The following is a 22223-nucleotide window of genomic DNA, read 5'->3' on the forward strand; positions in this document are numbered from 1 at the left end:
TTAGCTGCTTGGTTTCATATACAGAGTAAGCAGAGAGTTGGATTTAGTCAGGTTTAGGGTTTGCCATATGTATAACTGCAGTTTATTAAGATACCATTGAGTGTAAAATGCACCCTTATGTACTTCTAAGAAAGAAAAAAACATTTAAACTATGAACTGCCATTGGTTTTACAATGCATCCTGATATCTGAGCTGTTAAGAAAAACATGTTCATCTTGGAGTTGCACAGTCCAATATATTGCTGAAGGAGTATATTGCTGAGGCTGTGGGAATACTGGGAGACCTGAGAGCAGAGAAGATTTATACCTAGATGATGGAAGAGTAAGATGGTATAACCACTTAGGAAACAATTTGGCAGTTTCTTTAAATTTACGTGTATATCTATACTTTGATCCAATGATTCCTTTTCTGTGTTTTTATCCAAGAGAAATGTCCACACAAAGGCTTGTGCACAAGTGTTCTTAGCAGCTTTGTTCATAAGCATCTATAACTACATAATCCAAGTGTCTATCAACAGGAAAATGGATAGACATGTTGTGGTATATTCATATAGTAGAATACCACACAGCAATAGGAAGGAACAAACTATTGATACACACTGTACTCAGAAACATGCTGATCGAAAGAAGCAAGACACAAAAGTGTCTCTGCATGATTCCATTAAATCAGATTCTATAAAATCAGGTTCTATAAATCAGGTCTGCAATGATAGAAACAAGATCAACGTTGAGAAGGAGTACCTGCAAAGAGGTCTGAGGGAACTTTGGGGGGTGACAGAACTGTTTTATATCTTGTTTTGGGGTTTTATATGTGTATAAGTTTGTAAGAACTTACCAAATTGTACATTTATGATGGCTGCATTTTATTATATATAAATTACTCCTCATTAAGGTTGATTTAAAAATTTGGTTGGAAGGAGTCAAATCAGTATAGCAGTCATTATTCTAAATGTGAATAGATTATACTGTGTCAGTAAAACTGTCAGACTAGGTTGAGAAACAAAACCTAACCATGTGTTGTTCAGAAGAAACAAACTTCTGCTCTCTACCCTCGACCTCACTGTGGCCCCCAGGTGTGCCATGTGCTTTCCAGGACCTATGGCAGAGTAGAAGGACATGACCTCCCCCCTTCTCATGGAAAAACCAAAATCACGGCTTACTGCTGAACAACCACTGACAAAAAAATTTTGGAGTCTATCAAAAAGGTACCTACATCCAAAGACAAAGAAGAAGCCAGAACAAGATGGTAGGAGGGATGCAATCACGATAAAATCAAATCCCATACATGCCAGGTGGGCAACCCACAAACTGGAAAATAATTACAAAAACAATTATACCACAAGGGTGAAAGTTCCAAGCCCCATGTCAGGCTCCCCAGCCTGGCAGCCTGGCAATGGGAGGAGGAGCCCCCAGAGAATCTAGCTTTGAAGGCCAGCGGGGTTTGATCACAGGAATTCCACAGAAGTGGGGGAAACTGAAACTCCACACTTGGAGGGCATACACAGAATCTGGTGCACACCAGAACCCAGGGAAAAAAGCAGTGACCTCATGAGAGACTGGGCCAGACTTACCTGACAGTATTGGAGGGATTCCTGCAGAGGCGGCAGGGGGTGGCTGTGACTTGCTGAGAGGACAAGAACATTGGCAGGGGCAGTTCTGGGTAGGACTCATAGGCGTGAGCCCTCTTGGAGACTGCCATTTTCTCACTACGACCTGGCCCTACTCAACAGCCTGTAGCCTCCAGTACTGGGATGCCTCAGGCCAAACAACCAGCAGGGTGGGAACACAGCCCCACCCATCAGCAGGCAGGTTGCTTAAAGTCTTCCTGAATAAACAGCTGCCCAATAAACACACCCCCTGGCATGGCCTTGCCCACTGGAGGAACAAGACCCAGCTCCCAAGACCCATTGGGCAGCTACCAGTCCCTCCCACCAAGAAGCCTGCACAAGCCTCTTAGCGTCATCCAACACGGGGCAGAAAGCAGAAGCCAGAAGAACTACAACTCTGCCATCTGCAGAATGGAAATCACAATCACAGAAAGTCACACAAAATGAGACAGCAGAGGAATATATCCCAGATGACAGAACAAGAGGAAAGCCCAGAAGAACAACTAAGTGAAGCAGAGGTAGGCAATCTACCTGAAAAAGAATTCGGAGTAATAACAGTAAAGATGATCCAAGACCATGGGGAAAAAAATGGAGACACAGATGGAGAAGATACAAGAAATGTTTAACAAAAACCTAGAAGAACTAAACATACAAACAGAAGAACAATACAATAACTGAAATGAAAAATACACTTGAAGGAATCAATAGCAGAATAACTGAGGCAGAAGAATGGATAAGTGAGCTGGAAGACAGAATGGTGGAAATCACTGCCGTGGAACAGAATAAAGAAAAAAGAATGAAAAGAAATGAGGACAGTCTAAGAGACCTCTGGGACAGCATTAAACACACCAACATTCTCATTATAGCGGTCCCAGAAAGAGAAGAGAGAGAGAGAAAGGACCTGAGAAAATATTTGAAGAGATAATAGTTGAAAACGTCCCTAACATGGGAAAGGAAATAGTCACCCAAGTCCAGGAAGCACATAGTATCCCAGGCAGGATAAACCCAAGGAGGAACACACTGAGACACGTAGTAATCAAATTGACAAAAATAAAAGGCAAAAAATATTAAAAGCAACAAGGGGAAAGCAACAAATAATGTACAAGGGAATTCCCATAAGGTCATCAGCTGATTTCTCAGCAGAAACTCTGCAGGCCAGAAGGGAGTGGCATGATATATCTAAAGTAATGAAAGGGAAGAACCTACAACCAAGAATACTCTATCCAGCAAGGCTGTCACACAGACAACCAAAAGGTAAGAGAATTCAGCACCACCACAACAGCTTTGCAACAAATGCTAAAGGAACTTCTCTAGGCGGGAAAGAATAGGCCACAACTAGAAACAAGAAAATTACAAATGGAAAAGCCCACTGGTAAAGACAAACATATGTAAAGGTAAGAAATCATATGCACACAAATATGATATCAAAACCAGCAATTCTGAGAAGAGGAGAGAACAAACACAGGATACTGGAAATACATTTGAAATTAAAAGACTAGAAACTTAAAATATCTCGTTTATATAGATTGCTATATCAAAACCTCATGGTAACCACAAACCTAAAATCTACAATAGATACACACACAAAACAGAAAAAAGAATCTAAACACAATACTGAAGTTAGTCATCAAATCAAAGAGAAGAGAACAAGAGAGGAAGGGAAGAAAAAAGACCTACAAAAACAAACCCAAAACAATTAACAAAGTGGCAGTAAGAACATACATATTGATAATAACCTTAAATGTAAAAGGATTAAATGCTCCATCCAAAAGACATAGACTGGATGAATGGATACAAAAACAAGACCCTTTTACTGTCTACAAGAGACCCATTTCAGATCTATGGACTGAAAGTGAGGGGATGGAAAATGTATTACACACAAACAGGAATGAAAGTTGAAGTAGCAATACTCATTTCAGACAAAAAAGACTTTAAAATAAAGAATGTTACAAGAGGCAAAGGACACTACATAATGATCCAAGGAGAAGATATAACAATTGTAAATATATATGCACCCAATATAAGAGCACCTCAATATATAAGGCAAATACAAACATCCACAAAAGGAGAAATTGACAGTAACACAATAATAGTGGGGGACTTTAACACCCCAGTTTCATCAGTGGACAGATCAGACAGGAAATCAGTAATGAAACACAGTCCTTAAATGACACATTAGACCAGATGGACTTAATCGATATTTATAGAGCATTTCATCCAAAAGCAGCAGAATACACATTCTTCTCAAGTGCACGTGGAACATTCGCCTGGATTGATCACATGCTGGGCCACAAAGTGAACCTTCGTAAATTTAAGAAAATTGAAATCATAGTAAACATCTTTTCTGACCACACACTATGAGAGTGGAAATCAACTGTAAAAAAAACAAAAAAATACAAACATGTGGAGGCTAAAGAGTGTTACTAAAAAACCAGTGGATCACTGAGGAAATCAGAGTAAATCAGAAAATACCTAGGGACAAATGAAAATGAAAGCAGGATGATCCAAAACCTATGGGATGCAGCAAAAGCAGTTCTAAGAGGCAAGTTTATAGCAATACAGTCTTACCTCAGGAAACAAGAAAAATCTTAAATAAACAATCTAACCTTATACCTAAAGCAAATAGAGAAAGAAGAGCAAACAAAACCCAAAGTTAGTAGAAGGAAAGAAATCATAAAGATCAGAGCAGAAATAAATGAAATAGAGATGAAGAAAGCAATAGAAAAGATCAATGAAACTAAAAGTTGGTTCTTTGAAAAGGTAAACTAAATTGATAAACCTTTAGCCAGACTCATCAAGAAAAAGAGGGAGAGGTCTCAAATACAAATGACACCACAGAAATACCAAGGATCATAAGCAACCAATAAAATGGACAACCTAGAAAAAATGGACAAATTCTTAGGTATAATCTTCCAAGACTGAACATGGAAGAAATAGAAAACACGAATAGACCAATCACAAGTACTGAAATTGAAACTGTGATCTAAAAACTTCCAGCAAACAAAACTTCCAACAAACAAAAGTCCGTGACCAGATGGCTTCACAGGCAAATTCTATCAAACAGTTAGAGAAGAGTTAACACCTATCCTTCTTAGACTATTGCCAAAAATCACAGAGGAAGGAACACTCCCAAATTCATTCTATGAGACCACCATCACTCTGATACCAAAACCAGACAAAGATACCACACAAAAAATTACAGGCCAGTATCACTGCTGAACGTAGACGCAAAACTCCTCAACAGAATACAAGCAAACCAAATCCAACAGTACATTCAAACAATCGTACACCATGATCAAGTGAGATTTAGCCCAGGGATGCAAGGATTTTTCAATATCTGCAAATCAGTCATTGTGATACATTACATCAACAAATTGAAGAATAAAAACCATATGCTCATCTCAGTAGTTGCAGGAAAAGGTTTGGACAAAATTCAACACCAATTTATGATAAAAACTCTCCAGAAAGTTGTAATAGAGGGAACATATTTCAACATAATAAAGGCCATGTATGACAAACGTACAGCTAACATCATACTCAGTGGTGAAAAGGTGAAAGCATTTCCTCTAAAATCAGGAATAAGACAAAGATGTCCACCCTTGCCACTTCTATTCAACATAGTTTTGGAAGTCCTAGCCACGGTGATCAGAGAAGAAAAAGAAATAAAGGGAATCCAAATTGGAAAAGAAGAAATAAAGTTCATTGTTGGCAGATGATATGATACTATACATAGAAAATCCTAAAGATGCTACCAGAAAACTACTAGAGTTCATCAATGAATTTGGTAAAGTTGCAGGATGCAAAATTAATACACAGAAATCTCTTGCATGTCTATACACTAACAAGGAAAGACCAGAAAGAGAAATTACAGAAACAATCCTATTTACCATTGCATCAAAAAGTGTAAAATACCTAGGAATAAACCTATCTAAGGAGGCAAAAGACCTATACTCCAAAAACTATAAGACAGTGAAGAAAGAAATCAAAGATGACACAGACAGACAGAAAGATATACCATGTTCTTGGATTGGGAAAATCGGTATTGTCAAAATGACTATACTACCCAAGGCGATCTACAGATTCATTGCAATCCCTATCAAATTACCAATGGCATTTTTCACAGAAGTAGAACAAAAAAATCTTAAAATTTGTATGGAGACACAAAAGACCCCAAATAGCCAAAGCAATCTTGAGAAAGAAAGACAGAGATGGAGGAATCAGGCTCCATGACTTCTGACTATACGACAAAGCTACAGTAATCAAAACGGTATGGGGACTTCCCTGCTATCGCAGTGGTTAAGAATCCGCCTGCCAATGCAGGGGACATGGGTTTGAGCCCTGGTCCGGGAGGATCCCACATGCCACAGAGCAGCTGGGCCTGTGCGCCACAACTACTGATCCTGTGCTCCAGAGCCCGTGAGCCACAACTGCTGAGCCCGTGTGCCACAACTATTGAAGCCCGTGTGCCTGGAGCCCGTCCTCCACAGCAGGAAAAGCCACCTCAATGAGAAACCTGCATGCAGCAACGAAGACCCAACACAGCCAAAAATAAATAATAAATAAACTAAAAAATATATATATAAATGTTACCATTAAAAAAACAGTATGGTATTGGCACAAAAACAGAAATATAGATCAGTGGAACAGGATGGAAATTCTGTTAAATGTTAAATGTTTATCTTGGTGGGGAGAAGGGGTGGAGTGCTTGGGGAGATCAGTGGAAAAGGGAGGACTGTCCATTAGTTGACCTAAAAAAGCCTGTCTGATCATATCTATTCATTATCTGTAAAATTATGTAAATGTATATGTTTAAAGATATGAAGTAAATATTCAAAATTGACCTATATTTTCTCCAAAAGGGATGCAGATTTTGCAAATACCTGAACATGTCCATGTGAAGTCTGTAGAAATTCTTAGAAACAAAAGAAGCATAGTAGAAAGCCACAAAACTGTTTGAACTACTGGGAAACTTATTTACCTGTAAACCTGGGGTGGTCTCTGTGGTTGTTTGGTGTGGCTCTTCAGGGACCTTTGCACTCCTTTGATTTGTCGTCCTTGGTGTTGGCTTTGTGTTTAGGCTCATAGCGTGATGGCCGAAGTAAAATCCAAACATAGCAAAGTCCAGAGGAAGAAGGATGGTCTCTTTGGATGTCTGTCTGTCATAGGCTGGGTTTCTTGGAAGCATTTTCTGAGATGGAGTTTGGGGTACAAGTTAATTATAACATCTGTGAGAGGAAGGGGCAGGAAGCAGAACTGGGCAAAGGAAGAAGTTGAGCTTCAATGCAGGCCTGACAAAGGAGAGTTCTGGAGTAAGGATTGCCTGCCAGAGTTGTCCCATGTTAGACTGAAAAATGCCCAGCCTTTATACCCGCTCTGTGTGGGCTGTGCTGGGAAGGGCATGACCTGGGGCAAGGCAGCTCCAATGGAACTGACAGCTGGATGCTGTCTGTTGACCACACTCATTTCTGAAGCTGGCAACAAGTCTTTTCTTGAAGAGGAGATCTAGGTGTCGTAGCTAGGAATGAGGAAATATTTCCTAGAAACCCTCCATCAGACTTCCCCTCACATCTAAGATTAGATTACATGCTGTGACAGAAGTAGTAGTCTTCTCTTCTCCAGTAGAGTCCTGATTTTTCACTGAGTATATGGTCATCAGGGATAATGGCTATATTTCTCAGCCTCCCTGTACATTTAGGTATGTCTAATTTTTGGCTAGGGGGTAAGTTGAATTGTCATGTTTGACTTAAAGGGCAGGGGTATGTACATTGTTTTCTTTCAACTCCTTCCTGCTGTGTAGAATATGGAAATAATAACTGGAGTTTGTGCAGCCATCTTGGATTATGAGGTGGAAGCACATGTTGAGGATGACAGAGCAACAAGATAGCAGAACATTAATTAGCTCCCTGATGATCATAGAAATGCTATATGTGCTCCAGGTTGCTTATGTTTGGGCTTTATATCTTTTTTTTTTTCAGTACGCGGGCCTCCCACTGTTGTGGCTTCTCCCATTGCGGAGCACAGGCTCCGGACGCTCATGCCCAGCAGTCATGGCTCACGGGCCTAGCCGCTCTGCGGCATGTGGGATCTTCCCGGACCAGGGCACGAACCCGTGTCCCCTGCATCGGCAGGCAGACTCTCAACCACTGCGCCACCAGGGAAGCCCAGGGCTTTATATGTTGGTTAAAGCCATTACTATTTAGGTTTTCTGTCAGTTGCATTAGAACTTAATCTTAACTAATACACGTTTCTAATTGGCAAGGGGCACAGGAAACCATGATTGGCTTAGACTAGTATTTTGGGAATGGAATGGATGTTGGGGAGTAAGACACAGAGACATTTATATCAGGCAAGTACAGCAGAGAGAGAGAGAATGCAAAGAAGTCGAGAGATTTGCAGGGGATGATAATTGTGATGGACCCTGGAATCATACCTAGGTAAGTGAGAAAGTGAAATGTGTGAGTGATGAACATAAAGAAGTGATAGTTGTGTGGATTGGAGGTCGGGGCTGAAGATTCATTGGAGAGGGGGAACTAGGCTAAATGAAGTAGAGAGAGCAGAGATGGTGGTCAGAGTGCAGGTCGCTTTAAATGGGGATTTTATGGTAGAGCTTTCACTCCTAACAGCAGGGCTGAAAAGAGTGGGTAACTAAAGTGGGGTAGAGGAAAAAATTGTTAATGGTGAAGTTAAGAAATCGAGAGGCTGGGCTTTGGATGGAACATCTTGGATGTGGCTGAATGGAAGGCAGTGAGCTAGATGCTGATATCTGGAGTGGGTGGAGAGGAGTAATTGGGATGTCAGTAGGTAACTCAGAAAGTAAGGGAGGCAGATCCAGAAGAGAGCGTTTGTTTCAGAAAGGCTGACATTGTTGATGGAAGAGGGAGGAAAAGTGATCTGGAAACAGCAAAGAGGAAAGAAATAGCATCGTTAAATATTAAAAATTTCTACATTTCTAGTATATATTTCTACAATATATACTAGACATAAACTGAGAAAATATGTTTATAGTACATTTACCATACAAATGGGAGCTTCTTAATATAAATAGAGCTCTTAAACATTATTCTGAAAAAGATAACTTGGTAGCAAAGTGAGTAAACAATATTGAGTCTTAATTTGCAAAGGAGAAAATGCAAATGACCAAAACACATGAGAATCTTCATACATTAGGGTTAGTACTAGTAAAAATATTAATGAGATACTAAGATGTGCCTGTCATATTGGCAAGACCTAAAAATATTGATAAACTTCAAGCTTGGCATGTGTGTGGGAAGTCAGGTGCTGATGTGCACTGCTCACAGAGTGTGGTAGATTGCCACTTCAGAAGAAGCAACTAAATGGCTGTGGTGGGTCTGTTGTGTGTTGTGGATTGATGTGCTTGCGCATTATAGTTATGCTGGCCACAGCATTATTTATTGCATTTACACATTTTACTTGTAATGGTAACTGTGTGGCCTTGTTTTTTAAAAACCAACTGATATTTATAACTAACTTCTTGTGGCCATTTGTATGGAAACAAAGTGTGATTTTCCCATCTCAACTAGAAAGATGTCTGTTTTTGTTCATTCCTGTTGTTTTTAATGTATTTGTATCCCCTTTTCTTAAGTATATGGCATGAATTTGTTTCATCCAAATTTGTGTAATCTGCGTATAACTATCCAGTCTTTTTCTTCTGGTCATAGTATGCATCAGTGTGCCCACTTGGATTGTATTGAGAATTAAGAAAGATATTATTAATATATGAAATTTTGATGCATTTAAATTTTTTTATTTTTTGAATTACAGACTAACTGGATCTTCTGGGTTTATAACAGATGGACCTGGAAATTATAAATATAAAACAAAGTGCACATGGCTCATTGAAGGACAGTAAGTAGTAATGGCTAATTTAATTTTTTTTTTCAGGATAGAACTCATTGTGAGATTACTTTTCCAACATGTAAAATTAACAATCTGTGGCAACTTAAAATATTTTTTATTTGGTAACCTTTACTTTGACAAGTGAATTTGATTTTCTTATTTTTCTTAATCTTCAATGTTAATTGAAAAAAACTTCTGTGTTGATTTGCAAATGAATTATACACCAGAAATTTGTATATTTTCAGTTGTAATAGTTAAAAAACTGTTACAATATTATGGTTGAGGTATATGAAGATAATTAGACTTCACTTGAATATGTAGTAGGGAAGGGAAGAGATTTTAATAGGCCTATTTATTTATTTATTTACTACTTTTAGTGATTTAACATATGGAAGTTTATTTCTTCCTCACATAACAGTTCCAAGGCAGGTGTTCCTGGTCAGCAGGCAGCTTTCTTCCCATTGGTAGGACCCAGGCTCTGCCATTCATTCATTAGCTTCACTGTTGGCTAACTGCAGCCATCAGGAGGGGAAGGAGGAAGTACAGAGAAAGCAGACCTGCTTCTTAAAAGCTTCTTGCAGAAAGTGTCACATGCATTCACTCGCATTGCAACCATTAAAAACCCTTTAAAATAATTGTGGCCAGTCTTAGAAGACTGGACCAAAACTGGACAAGTGGTAATTTCTTAAAACTAAATTGCAGTGTGGAATCTGAAATGATCCTTAATGAACTTTTAGAACTTGTTAAGTTAAAACTGGTTTTCTATGGGACTTCCCTGGCCGTCCAATGGTTAAGACTCCACGCTTCCACTGCAGGGGGCATGGGTTCGATTCCTGGTCAGGGAACTAAGATCCCACATGCCGCGTGGCATGGCCAAAAATTGAAAAAAAATTTTTAATTGGTTTTCTTGTACTTTAAATAGATCTTTAACCCATGCATGATTTTGTAACATTTGGAAAATATTGGTTCACTGAATTATGCAGGTCTTCCAAGTGTCGATATATTTCATTATATGAAATTTAAAACATCACCTTAGTTAAAAATCACCATCAATCTCATCAGAAAATTTTAAGTATTGGGAAGTTGTATCTGGGTGGTAGGTACAAATTTTCCAAAACTCATTATTGCTTGAAAGCTTATATTTTCTTTGGCAACAAATACAGGCTTGCTTTGTTCATTTTCAAGAAAATATCTACCAGATATCCAAGTCTAAATAACCATAGTTTTTACCTCTCGGACCTCCTAAAAGGGCTTCAGGGACCCTGGCATTGTGTGGACCATACTCTGAGAACTGCTGCTGTAAGGAGCTGTCTGCCCTTGCCCTTTCTACCAGTTCACTCCCATCTGATGTCCTTCTCCACTGTTGCTCTGAGTGTGCTGTCAGTGGTTGCTCCACCTTAGCCTAAGCGTAAAACTAAGCAAAAAACTTCAAATCCTCCGTTTCCTTATCCACATATTCAGCCTGTCAGTAAGTTCTATCAGTATTCCCCTCTAGAATATCTCCCCAGTCCTCTTCATCTTCAACTCTACAGTTATTTTAAGAACCACCAACCATCCTCTCTTTCCTGGGCCACTGTAATAGCCTTGAAATTGGCCTCCAGTTTTTACCTTTGCCCCTTGCGCACCTCTCACTCACTTCTTATCTTATTCCTTCTGTTTGCTATGTTTCAGACATGCTGATTTTCTTCATGTTGCTTGGACACATCAACTTCTAAAGTCTAAGACTTTAAGACTGTTCTTCTCTCTGCCTGAAACATTGTCCCCCCAGGCTTTTCACATGGCTTATCTCTTGCCGTTCTAATCTTTTCCAAAACTTTCTGGGGTATCTCCCCACCACCTGTTGTACTACTACATCACATTCCTTTAATTTCTTCCCAGTATTCATCACCATGTGAGTTAACTTGTTTATGTATTTATTTAATTGTTTGGTTAGAGATTTTAGTTAGACAAGAAGTATGGGGTAGATGAAAGGTTCAGGCTGGAGACATATAGTTGGGAATCACCAGGATATAGATGGTGTTGATATTACCAAGAACTTTTGGAGTAGAGTCTTTGGCCTAAAGCCAGGTTGGAGAGTGAAAAGGTGAGTGGGATGTGAGGAAATGGAGAAAACCGAAGTCTTATGTGGAGTTTCAGAGGAGAAAGGGATAGGTCTGATAGTAGCTGGAAGGAGAGTTGGGATTTAAAGTTTTTTGTGTTTTGTTGTTTTTTGTAAAATATGTGATACTTAAAGAGATTTAAGTGTGGACTTGGAAGTTTCAGATGAGAGGGAGATGTTAAATATTTAAGAGATGGAAGGAAAAGTAGGTAGATGTATCTATTTTTAGAAAGTGGGAATTTGAGAAATTTTTGTCTGAGTGCTGAGCATAGCAGGGAGGTGGGACTGGGTGGTCTGAAATAGAAATTGAGAACTAGTAGTAGGACTGCTGGCAGAATCGAAGCACCAGTACTGGAACCAGCCTACCCAATGTTGTGACTTTCTCCAGCATGGCTTGGTTTTCTCTAGACCAGGGTTTCTTCCAGGGAGTTCCATGAAAAGGCAGAGGGGCAGGCGAGTTTAGAGGATTGGCAGGTGTGTTTGTAAAATGATGTAGTATGAAATCTTAAGTTGAATAAGAAAGGCTGATGGATTGGTAAAGAATGGCCACTGTATAGACTATAAGGCCCAAAGATGCATAGACCATGTCTATTTTGTTTACCATTGCATATTTAGCGGTCTCTTGCACATAGAAAGTACTAAGGAAATCTTTGACAAGTGAAGGAGTACTGATTACATACTATTAATTTCTTCTTTATATATAAATTCTTTAAAAATCTATATTTTTTCTCAAATGTTTTATAGTGATTATGATTATTATAAATTACTTTTTTCTGTTCTTTTCAGGCCAAATAGAATAATGAGACTTCGTTTCAATCATTTTGCTACAGAGTGTAGTTGGGACCATTTATATGTTTATGATGGGGACTCAATTTACGCACCCCTAGTTGCTGCCTTTAGGTAAGCTCAGTCATATAAATACTGGTTAACCATTGTTTGATTTCTGAATTCATGTATCTCCTAGATTGTATTCTTACTGGATTCACCTTTTTTATCACTTAAAACATTTACTTCATGGAAAGAGTACTAGTTATGGAGTCCTATCACTTGTGTGCCAGTCCTAACTTGGTTTCCTGTAGCTTCTGGGTGAGTTTTTGGGCAGAGTACTTGACCTTTCTTTTTAGTTTCCTTATCTATAAAGTTGTGATAGTAGTATCAAATTTACCTACTTCTTGTGGTGGTGGTGAAGTTTACATCTAAAAATGTTTTGTGAGTAATATATCGAATATATTATTTCTGTGAAAAATTAAATCAGGAACCATGTTCATCTTGATCCTTGTTGTGTTCTTCATTGCATAGGCATTCAGGAGTTCTTTGTTGAATTCAGATATAGCTCTGTGTGTGTGTGGGTGGGTGTGTAATGTGTAATTATGTATATACCTTAATATGGGTGAGGGAAAAGTTTTGGAAGAGTATACATAAAATGAACAGTGGTTACCTGTGGAGAATGAGGAACATTCCAGTTACTTGTTGTGATTTTTTTTTCTACAGTATATTCTGTGTTTGTTGTTAAACAGCTTAACACCAAATACATGGGGTGCTCTGAATTGTTTTGACATTTTAGTAAATAATAAATAATACTTTTATTATTATTAAGTAAATAATAAATATAAATAATAAATAAATAATACTTTTTTATTTATTAGTGAATAATAGTAAATAATAAATAAATAAATAATACTTTTATTATAGTAAATAATACTTTTATTATTATTAAGTAGCTGTGTTGTTTATTATATTTTTGACCACATGCAAATTCAAAACTGTTCTATTTTTCTTCCTTTTACTTGATAGAGGATTTTTAAAATATATTTTTTCTAAAATGCATATCCTTAGAGAGTCATAGTTGTCAGCTGACTTTCTGGATTTCTTTCCCTCAAATATTTGATTTCCCTGACTTTAAAAGAAATCAATTTAACAAATATTTTTTGTATTCCTCACATGGGGCTGGTTGATGTCTCTTGTAGGTGAGGAGATAACAGAGAGTGAACAGAACATGAGGAGGCAAAGGACAGCTGAGATCAGGGGACTAATGTGCCCTTGTATTTCTCCACTCCCTTTGGCTTAGAAATCTCTGCAACATGTCTTTGAACTGAGAACCAAGACCATTTTCTGGGTTTTAGAGATTCACTTAGAGGGCCAAAGAACAGGGTGGATAGGCCATGCTAAGCATCAAAATGTCATTTGCTACATCTTGGGCATATACATCTTTATGCCAGAATTTGACTCATACCTTGTCTTATAGCAAGAGGCACCCTAAACTTTAACACAGCACAAAAACTATCTGTAGTATGATGTTATCATGATAATAGTACTTGTTGGAGGTTTACTTGATACTGCATTTGTTAATCAAAACTCATGGAGTCCCCTCTTTATGTGCCAGGCACTTTGAATCAGCTTGCCAATAGCGCTGTGGGAACATCTGCCAAGAGGGTATGCATAACCCTGTAGTTCACCCAGACTGTGTATTTAATGAGCAGACATGTGAACCAACAGCAACCACAAAACAAGCAGAAGGGTATAACTGTTTTACTCAGTGACTCTTGAGAGAAGCCACAGTATAAGTACAGACAAAGGAGGATTTTTAAGCTTCTATAAAAAAGTTTATTTACTGAAATGTATAAATTAATGCATTGATTGTGTTAAAATTTAACCTATGACATAATTGAGTGTGCATTTTCTAAAATCATAGTGAGATAATGTATGTTTAATAATTGAAATTTACCTGAAGCACAGAACCCCTGAAGCACTGATGTGCAGAAGAATTTGAAAATAACTGTTTAGGTCATAAGGCAGTGTCACAAGATGGGGAGCTGAGGAGTGCTGTTGGGTCAGGAGGACTTTGGATAGAGGAATCAACCCAGTGGTGATGTGCTGGGGGCCCAGAGTGGAGTGAGCCTGGCGGCAGATAGTTCAGCCAAATAAAGAAAAAGGAAGCCACACAGGATTCAGAAGATTTGGACTTTTAATCTGCGTTCTGCCCAAGGCTCTGCATGAGTCTGAATAGTTCATTTAAGTACTCTAGTCCTCATCTTCTGAAGCCTAAAATGAAGGTGTTGTACTGTGTTTTCTCTGGGTGTATTGCAGTCCATGAAGTTTAATTTGACTCTGAACTGGTTGATCACATTATCTTTTATATGCTGAAATTCTGAATAAAATTTGTTTAACAAACAGAGTTCCATTACTGGACAAATTTGAGAACCACTAGAGCAAGTCTCTTCCAGCTGCACTACATTATGACTTTGTGGTGCATTCACTTCAACAAATGCATAAGTGCAGCACCTTTGTGGAGTACCTGCTCGCTCTGCTCAGGTCTGTTGGTAGGGCGATGCAGAGGTGGTAGTGGTGATAGAGCAGGGAGAATAGTTTTCCTCTCTGAGGAAATTCTTATTCCTTCTAGAGGTTTTTGTTGTTGTTATTTTTAAGAAAGTCAAATACTGGTGAGGCATTTGTTTAGGCTGTGATGCAGAGCTGTTAGAGGAAGTCTTGTGAAAGCGGGAGTCAGCCTGTCCAGCACCCAATGGAAATCGTGGTCAGTTTGTGGCAGGTAATCAAAGGCAGGCACCTCTTTTGTGGCTGTGAACCCTCCTTCACCACTCAGAAGTATAGATGCTGTTTGGACCCATCCCCAGGCTCCTAACCCTGACTTTAAAAATCTGGCTTACTGGGCTTCCCTGGTGGCGCAGTGGTTGAGAGTCCGCCTGCCAATGCAGGGGACACGGGTTCGCGCCCCGGTCTGGGAAGATCTCACGTGCCGCAGAGCGGCTGGGCCCATGAGCCGTGGCCACTGAGCCTGCACGTCTGGAGCCTGTGCTCCGCAACGGGAGAGGCCACAACAGTGAGAGGCCCGCGGACCGCCAAAAAAAAAAAAAAAAAAAAAAAAAATCTGGCTTACCTTCCACATCTGCCTGTCCTTGCGTGTATAGATTTGCAAGGAGAGAGGTGTGCCAAACTGAGGATTTGCCAACTATGTAAACTTACATAGTGTAGTTGGCAAAGTCAGACTGTGCCCCAGGTGTGTTCCGAGAGCCCATATCTGTCTGGGACAGTTATGTTGAATTAAGACAGTATCTTTAGTTCAGCGATTTTCAGAATTGGTTCTAAACAATGGTACTCTGTGTTTACAATATAAGATTATGAAGAACCCCAGGGCAAGCAGTTCTTGATTTTCTGAAGTTGAACAGCTGGCTGCAGCCTAAGCTGAGCCTGCATTTATTTACCTGGCTAGGGGCAGGGGACAGGATGGTGGAGGCAGCTCAGGGTGACAGTTGAACGGCAAGCTTGCAGCATCACTTTCTCACCCACATACTTTCTATTGCCTTGCACACTGGGTTGAGGTTTATATTCATTTATTCTGTACAAAGTTTATTTTTGTCATAAACCAGTTGTTTTATTTTCACACTGGGAAAAAGCACATTCTGAAGCTGTCACAAGTTTTTGTAGTGAAAAGAAGCAAATGCCTAAGTCTCTCTGACAGTAGGGAAGCTGATCCCCTTTCTCCAGCAACGTGGCCATCTAGTGCAGGTGGCCCTCCCACTCCTTCTGACTCTCCCTCCTTCTCCCTCCACCCATTCTGCCATTTGTTCTATACATTTAAATGTCCCCACCATATAAATAATAAATACCATTAGCCATCTCTTATTGAGCACCTACTAATGTGAGATGCTATTTAAGCCCTTCACATGCTTTAACAGTTTGATTCTCATTACATTGCTGTGAGGTAGATAGGATTTCTTTCATTGTGCTTTTGAGGAAGCTAAGGCTCAGAGATGTCAGTGACATGCACAGGCTTGTGGAACAAGAATCGGAGCTCACATCTCTGACCCTGAAGCTCATGCTAAGATAACAAAGAGTGTCCTACATGTGACTGAATCCCCCAGTCCTTTACTGTGCTAGTATTTCTTACGGCAAGATTGCTTTTGACATACGTGTTTCTAGGTGGCCCTGCTCTTGCAAGTACTTACCCCTCAGCATTTTAGGGGATTCTGGTATATAAAACTGATGAAAGCATGATGATGGTTGAAACCTTCATTTAAGTCTGTGATCAAATGTCATTTCTTCCAAGAGTCCTTCCCTAAATGCCCTTTCTAAAGTAGCACTTTCTGTTCTTTTACTCTGTTTTATTTCCCTTCCTAGTATTTACCTCTACCTGGCATTATATATACACACCTGTGGGCCAGGGGCTGGGGGTTTGTATCTAGGCTTATTCTTTCTCTGGCATGAACTCCAGTAAGGGCAGAGATGTTTTCACTGTTGTATTCCTGGTACCTAGAACAGTGCCTCACTTGTAGTAAGTACTTAGTATTTGTTAGTTGAATGCATAGTAGAAAATGCTTCACCGTTTTGCAACCCCTAGTTCTGCCTGCATATTAAAAACTTGTTGAATGAAAATCCCATCCCTTCTTCCTCCTCACACCCTGCTTAATATGCTCTTCCACTCATTTTTATATGCCCTTGTATAAATACACATAAATGTACACATATACTAGGCCCATCGTCTTGCAGCTTGTTTTTTTTCCTACTCATCAGAATGCCTTGATGAGCGCCTTGTCAGTCCTGCACACCTAACGTATGTAATGACTCATTCATCCAGCTCCCAGATGACCATTTAGGTGGTTTTCAACCTGTTCTCATTCTGAATAGTGCTGCGGTGAGGATTCTTATATATTTGTATATGTGAGCAAGTGTTTCTTCTACTAAGAAATAGAATTGCTATGTCATAATAAATGAACATTTGAGATAGTCATCAGCCCAAAAGTATGGGCTTTAGGAAAGAAAAGAGGCCCGTGTGGCTGGGGTTGAGCAAGTGAAAGGAAGAGAGTACAGATCTTCCTTGGCTTATGATGGGGTTATGTCCTGATAAACCCATTGTATGTTGAAAATATTGTAAGTTGAAATGCATTTAATACACCTCACCTACCGAACATCATATAGCTTAGCCTAGCCCACCTTAAATGTGCTCAGAACACTCACATTAGCCTACAGTTAGGCAAAGTCATCTAACACAAAGCCTATTTTATAATGTTGAATATCTCATGTAATTTTGAATACTGTACTGAAAGTGAAAAACAGAAAGGTTGTCTGTGTACAGAGTGGTTGTACATGTATTGGTTGTTTACCCTTGTGATCGTGTGGCTGACTGGGAGCTACAGCTTTTTGCTGGTGCCCGGCCTCATGAGAGAGTATCAACAGCATATCGCTAGCCTGGGAAAAGGTCAAAATTCTAAGTACAGTTTCTACTGAATGCGTATCCCTTTTGCACCATTGTAAAGTCAAAAAATTGTAGGTCAAAAAATTGTAAGTCGAACCATTGTAAGTCGGGGACCATCTGTAATAGATGAGACGTTTGTTCATCGGATGGGATTGTGTGTGTGGAACAGATTGCACAGGACCTGGTAAGGAGTTAGGCTTTAACTGAATGAGATGATGGTGGTACTGAACAATAACTGGGCAAAAGATAGGAGCATATGAAGAAAAGCAAAAGACGCAAGTAAACATAGGAAAAATGATTAACCTCAGGAGTATAAGAGAAGCTCAAAACCACAGGTTAAAAAAATCACTTTCACATATTAAATTAGCAAAACTAAAGTAGGACTGGTAGTTCTCCTTGTTGGCGGGGTTAGGTGGGGTGGGCCCTTTCATTCTCTATTGGTGGGATTTCAAGTCACCATCTCTCTTCTGGAAAGCAAATTGGTGTATGGATTAAGAGCCTTAAAGCCATCATTTAGACCCTTTGATTCGGTAATTCCTTCTCTTTGTAGGCACCCAACGGATACTATTGTGGGCTGAGTTCTGAGTAAGGTTCTAAAAGTTCTGAGGGAGCTCTTAGAGACATAGAAATGCTTATGGTATATTACTTGTAAAATAGAATATGATATGTGACATGGTATCAATTAAACAAAGAAAGTACATCAGAATGCTAATAGTATTGGGATGATGGATGTTTGTATATCAAACTTTTATTTCTGTTTTTACTTTTCATGTCTTTCAATGGTATATGTTTGGTATCCATCAACTCATAACGTTTGTTACTTTCTGTGATTGTGGAGGTTTACTCAGTTTTTCGAAGGAGTATTATAAAATGTTTTACTTAAAAAAAAAAGAATAGGGTCATCGGTTTCAAATCTCATTTAAAATATAACCTAGGGGCTTCCCTGGTGGCGCACTGGTTGAGAGTCCTCCTGCCAATGCAGGGGACACGGGTTCGTGCCCGGGTCCAGGAAGATCCCACATGCCGCGGAGCGGCTGGGCCCGTGAGCCATGGCCACTGAGCCTGCGCATCTGGAGCCTGTGCTCCACAACGGGAGAGGCCACATATATATATATATTATATATTATATATATATATGTATATATATAATATATATATATATATTATATATATATATAACCTAGAATAGAGAAGAGCTTAGCAAAAGATTCAGATCTGTTCCTGTGCATTTATCACAGGAATTTGGCCCTCTTCCTAGAAGTGGCTTTTTGAATTACAAGGGTGAAATCCAGTTGAATTTGTGTTCTGTCACCATGTGATGTGTCTGTGATTATGCTTGCCTTTATAAGACATGTGTTTTCATTTCAGTGGCCTCATTGTTCCTGAGAGAGATGGCAACGAGACTGTCCCAGAGGTCGTTGCCACATCAGGTTATGCCCTGCTGCATTTTTTTAGTGATGCTGCTTATAATTTGACTGGATTTAATATCACTTACAAGTAAGATATTTAAGTCTAATATTTGTGATTTTTTTCAGAAGACTGTATACTTTGTTTTAACAACATTATGCATTATGCTAAGCAGTTTGCATGAAAATTCTCATTTAAAGTTCTTTTAAAAACTCAGTTACAGCCACTGTTTTTCTACTTCTTTTATAAATGAGGCAAGTGGCAGGAAAAGGTAAAGTAAATTGTCAAAGCAGTGGGACCAGAGTTGCAACCCAGATCTTGCTGCTGTTGAGCGTCTCCTGGAAAAGAAGGGCATTATCCATTCCTGCCAATGGATAAAAACTTTGGAGGAGTTTGCTAAGTACAGTTTAACAAATATTAGTAGTTTTCATGTACTCAGTAGTTGGCCCATTGATGACAACTTAGTTGAGGTTACAAAGGAAATGTAGACAGACTCTGGGCAGCTTTTGGAATTTGTTGCAGTAGGAGAGAAGCTAACTTCTGTCTTTTCCTTTTTTTCCTAAGAAATGTTTATTTTCAGAAGTAGTTAAATTCATAAAATGCCATAAGCAGGGGGTCTGTGATAAAGAACTTCTGTGGCCCACAAAACCTAAAATATATATTATCTGGCCTTTTACACAATACGTTTGACAACTCCTGGTATAGCTGATAACCCCCATGTGTAACCTTTATACTGGGTTCTTTTTCTTGCCCATTTTCTCAGGATCTCAGTAGTCTTTCAACCCTATTTAAAGCCATCTTTATCTTGATTGGTATGGTGATTCAGTTTTTCAGGTACCCAAGGTTTGTGACTTAGCAGCCTGGGCAGCTCATCACAAGCCTGGGTTTGAAAAGTAGGCATATGCATTTATTATATTACATTATAACATAGATTATAAAAATACTATATATACATACTTATAAAATTTTATTTTAAATGTATCGTGAAATGACATTAGGGTGTAGGCGTGAATGTTAATTAGCTTATTTTGTAACTGATTCCTGATTTTCTGGCATGCTTTACTACAAAATTCCTTTTTAGTTTTCTTTACACTCTTACAGTATCTTGCTAATGCTGTTATCCCCCCTTTTTAAAATCAGAATTATGTCTTTTCAAAGTGTTGTCAATATCATTGTCACGTTACTATGCAACACTTTATGGTTAAACTCATGTATTAAGTTAAACTACCCCTCCCTTTTCTTGCATCTGAGATGGGTAGATAAACTTGCTAAGGAATTTAATACACACCAATCTGAGCAATAATCTTAAGCAAATTCTGTAAACTTTTAGAGACTATCCAGAGGAATGAGGATGGTAGTGTATTGTTTGCAATTTGTTTTATCCTTTTCTTCTCCAGACTTGCTAGCATGCATTTGGCAATTTTATAATGCTCATCATTTGTGGGCTACCAAGAATTAGGATAGTCATCCTGTCCTTAAGGAGCTAAGCCTGGATATTTTGTAAGAATCTCTTCTCTTCTTGTAATCTCTTTAACTGTTTCTTCTTATGAGAATCCAACAGGTTTAATTTGATTTTATTACTTGCCCTAGTTCTGCAGGGTTGAGTGACCCCATTTAGGCTAAATGGTAAGTACTGCAATTACGCTTGTGAATGAACTGGCTAGACAGTGAGATTTCTTAAGCCTTGTGTAGTAGGAAGTTCTGCTAAGTTAATCAAAATGTTGCTTTGTGTTGATTTAATTTCCTCCCACTATTTTTATAGTTTTGACATGTGTCCGAATAATTGCTCAGGCCGAGGAGAATGTAAGATCAGTAATAGCAGCAACACTGTTCAATGTGAATGTTATGAAAACTGGAAAGGTGAAGCATGTGACATCCCTCACTGTGTAAATAACTGTGGTTTTCCTCATCGAGGCATCTGCAATTCAGGTGATGTCAGAGGATGCTCCTGCTTCTCAGAGTGGCAGGGTAGGAACTTCTTTCTTTCTTTTTTTTTTCTTTCAATTTATAGAATGTTTCTAGTTTAATAAGTTATAGATTGACTTTATTCCTAATATCTGTACCATTTATGTTAATCAAATATCAGGAAGCGTTTAAATTTTCATATCTCTTTATTCAGCTTCTTACAAATCTTTGAGTTCATAGATGTATGGTTGTGGTCTCTAGAGATGTGGAGCAGTTTAACAGTCTTTGCAGTTCATTCATGAATTTAGAGAACTTGGTCTCAGCCATAAGACATAGAGAACCAAGCTGGGAGGTGGAACAAGAGCTGACAATAATAGTCTCTCCACAGAAACTTTCAATAAATTCAGAGAAAATTGGGCTTGATTATACAGTAGAATCCTAAAGCAGTCAGTTATTGGAATTATCTGCAGGTACAGATTGTTAAAGAAGCCCTTTAGCAAATTCTTCAAGGGGTATCATAACAGCTGTTACTGATTTAGTTTTTTTGGTTTTTTTTTTTTAATACATTTACCCCTTTCTCGAGCACATTTATTTTGAATTTCCAGAAATGTGCTTGTTCAGATGCTTTAGTTTGTTCGGTTTGGCTGACATTGAGCAGTTAAATAATTGAAGTATTTGACTACCTACCACTTTGCAAATGTTGGAGCAGAAGCCAAACCTCTCAAAAAAGGAGTTTCTTGGTTTTGGAAATGGGTAGTTTGTAATACTCCCAGGACTAGTCTTTACATTTTAGCTCTAAAGTTTTTTTTTGTTTTTTTTAAATTTTATTTATTTTTGGCTGCATTGGGTCTTTCTGGCTGTGTGTGAACTTTCTCTAGTTGAGACAAGTAGGAGCTACTCTTTGTTGCGTTACGCAGGCTTCTCATTGCAGTGGCTTCTCTTATTGCGGAGCACAGGCACTAGGTGCGTGGGCTCAGTAGTTGTGGCGCACGAGCTTAGTTGCTCTGCGGCACGTGGGATCCTCCCGGGCCAGGGATCGAACCCATGTCCCCTGCATTGGCAGGCAGATTCTTAACCACTGCACCACCAGGGAAGTCCCTAAAGTTTTTCATTTGAATTAATAATTCCTTTGTACACTC

At 38.9% G+C, this 22223-nt stretch overlaps 1 protein-coding gene across 1 annotated transcript in view; it reads left to right on the plus strand.

The window, feature by feature from the left end:
• ATRN (attractin) overlaps positions 1 to 22223 on the plus strand; it is a 174272-nt gene that overhangs the window by 40020 nt on the left and 112029 nt on the right. The window contains exons 2-5 of the mRNA XM_007465407.1: positions 9389 to 9472; positions 12348 to 12461; positions 19141 to 19269; positions 20942 to 21147. Coding sequence (XP_007465469.1) covers positions 9389 to 9472; positions 12348 to 12461; positions 19141 to 19269; positions 20942 to 21147 — 533 coding nt within the window. The remainder of the gene's footprint in view (positions 1 to 9388; positions 9473 to 12347; positions 12462 to 19140; positions 19270 to 20941; positions 21148 to 22223) is intronic.

This window comes from Lipotes vexillifer, unplaced genomic scaffold, assembly GCF_000442215.2.
Source record: "Lipotes vexillifer unplaced genomic scaffold, Lipotes_vexillifer_v1.1 scaffold875, whole genome shotgun sequence".
Taxonomy (NCBI): domain Eukaryota; kingdom Metazoa; phylum Chordata; class Mammalia; order Artiodactyla; family Lipotidae; genus Lipotes; species Lipotes vexillifer.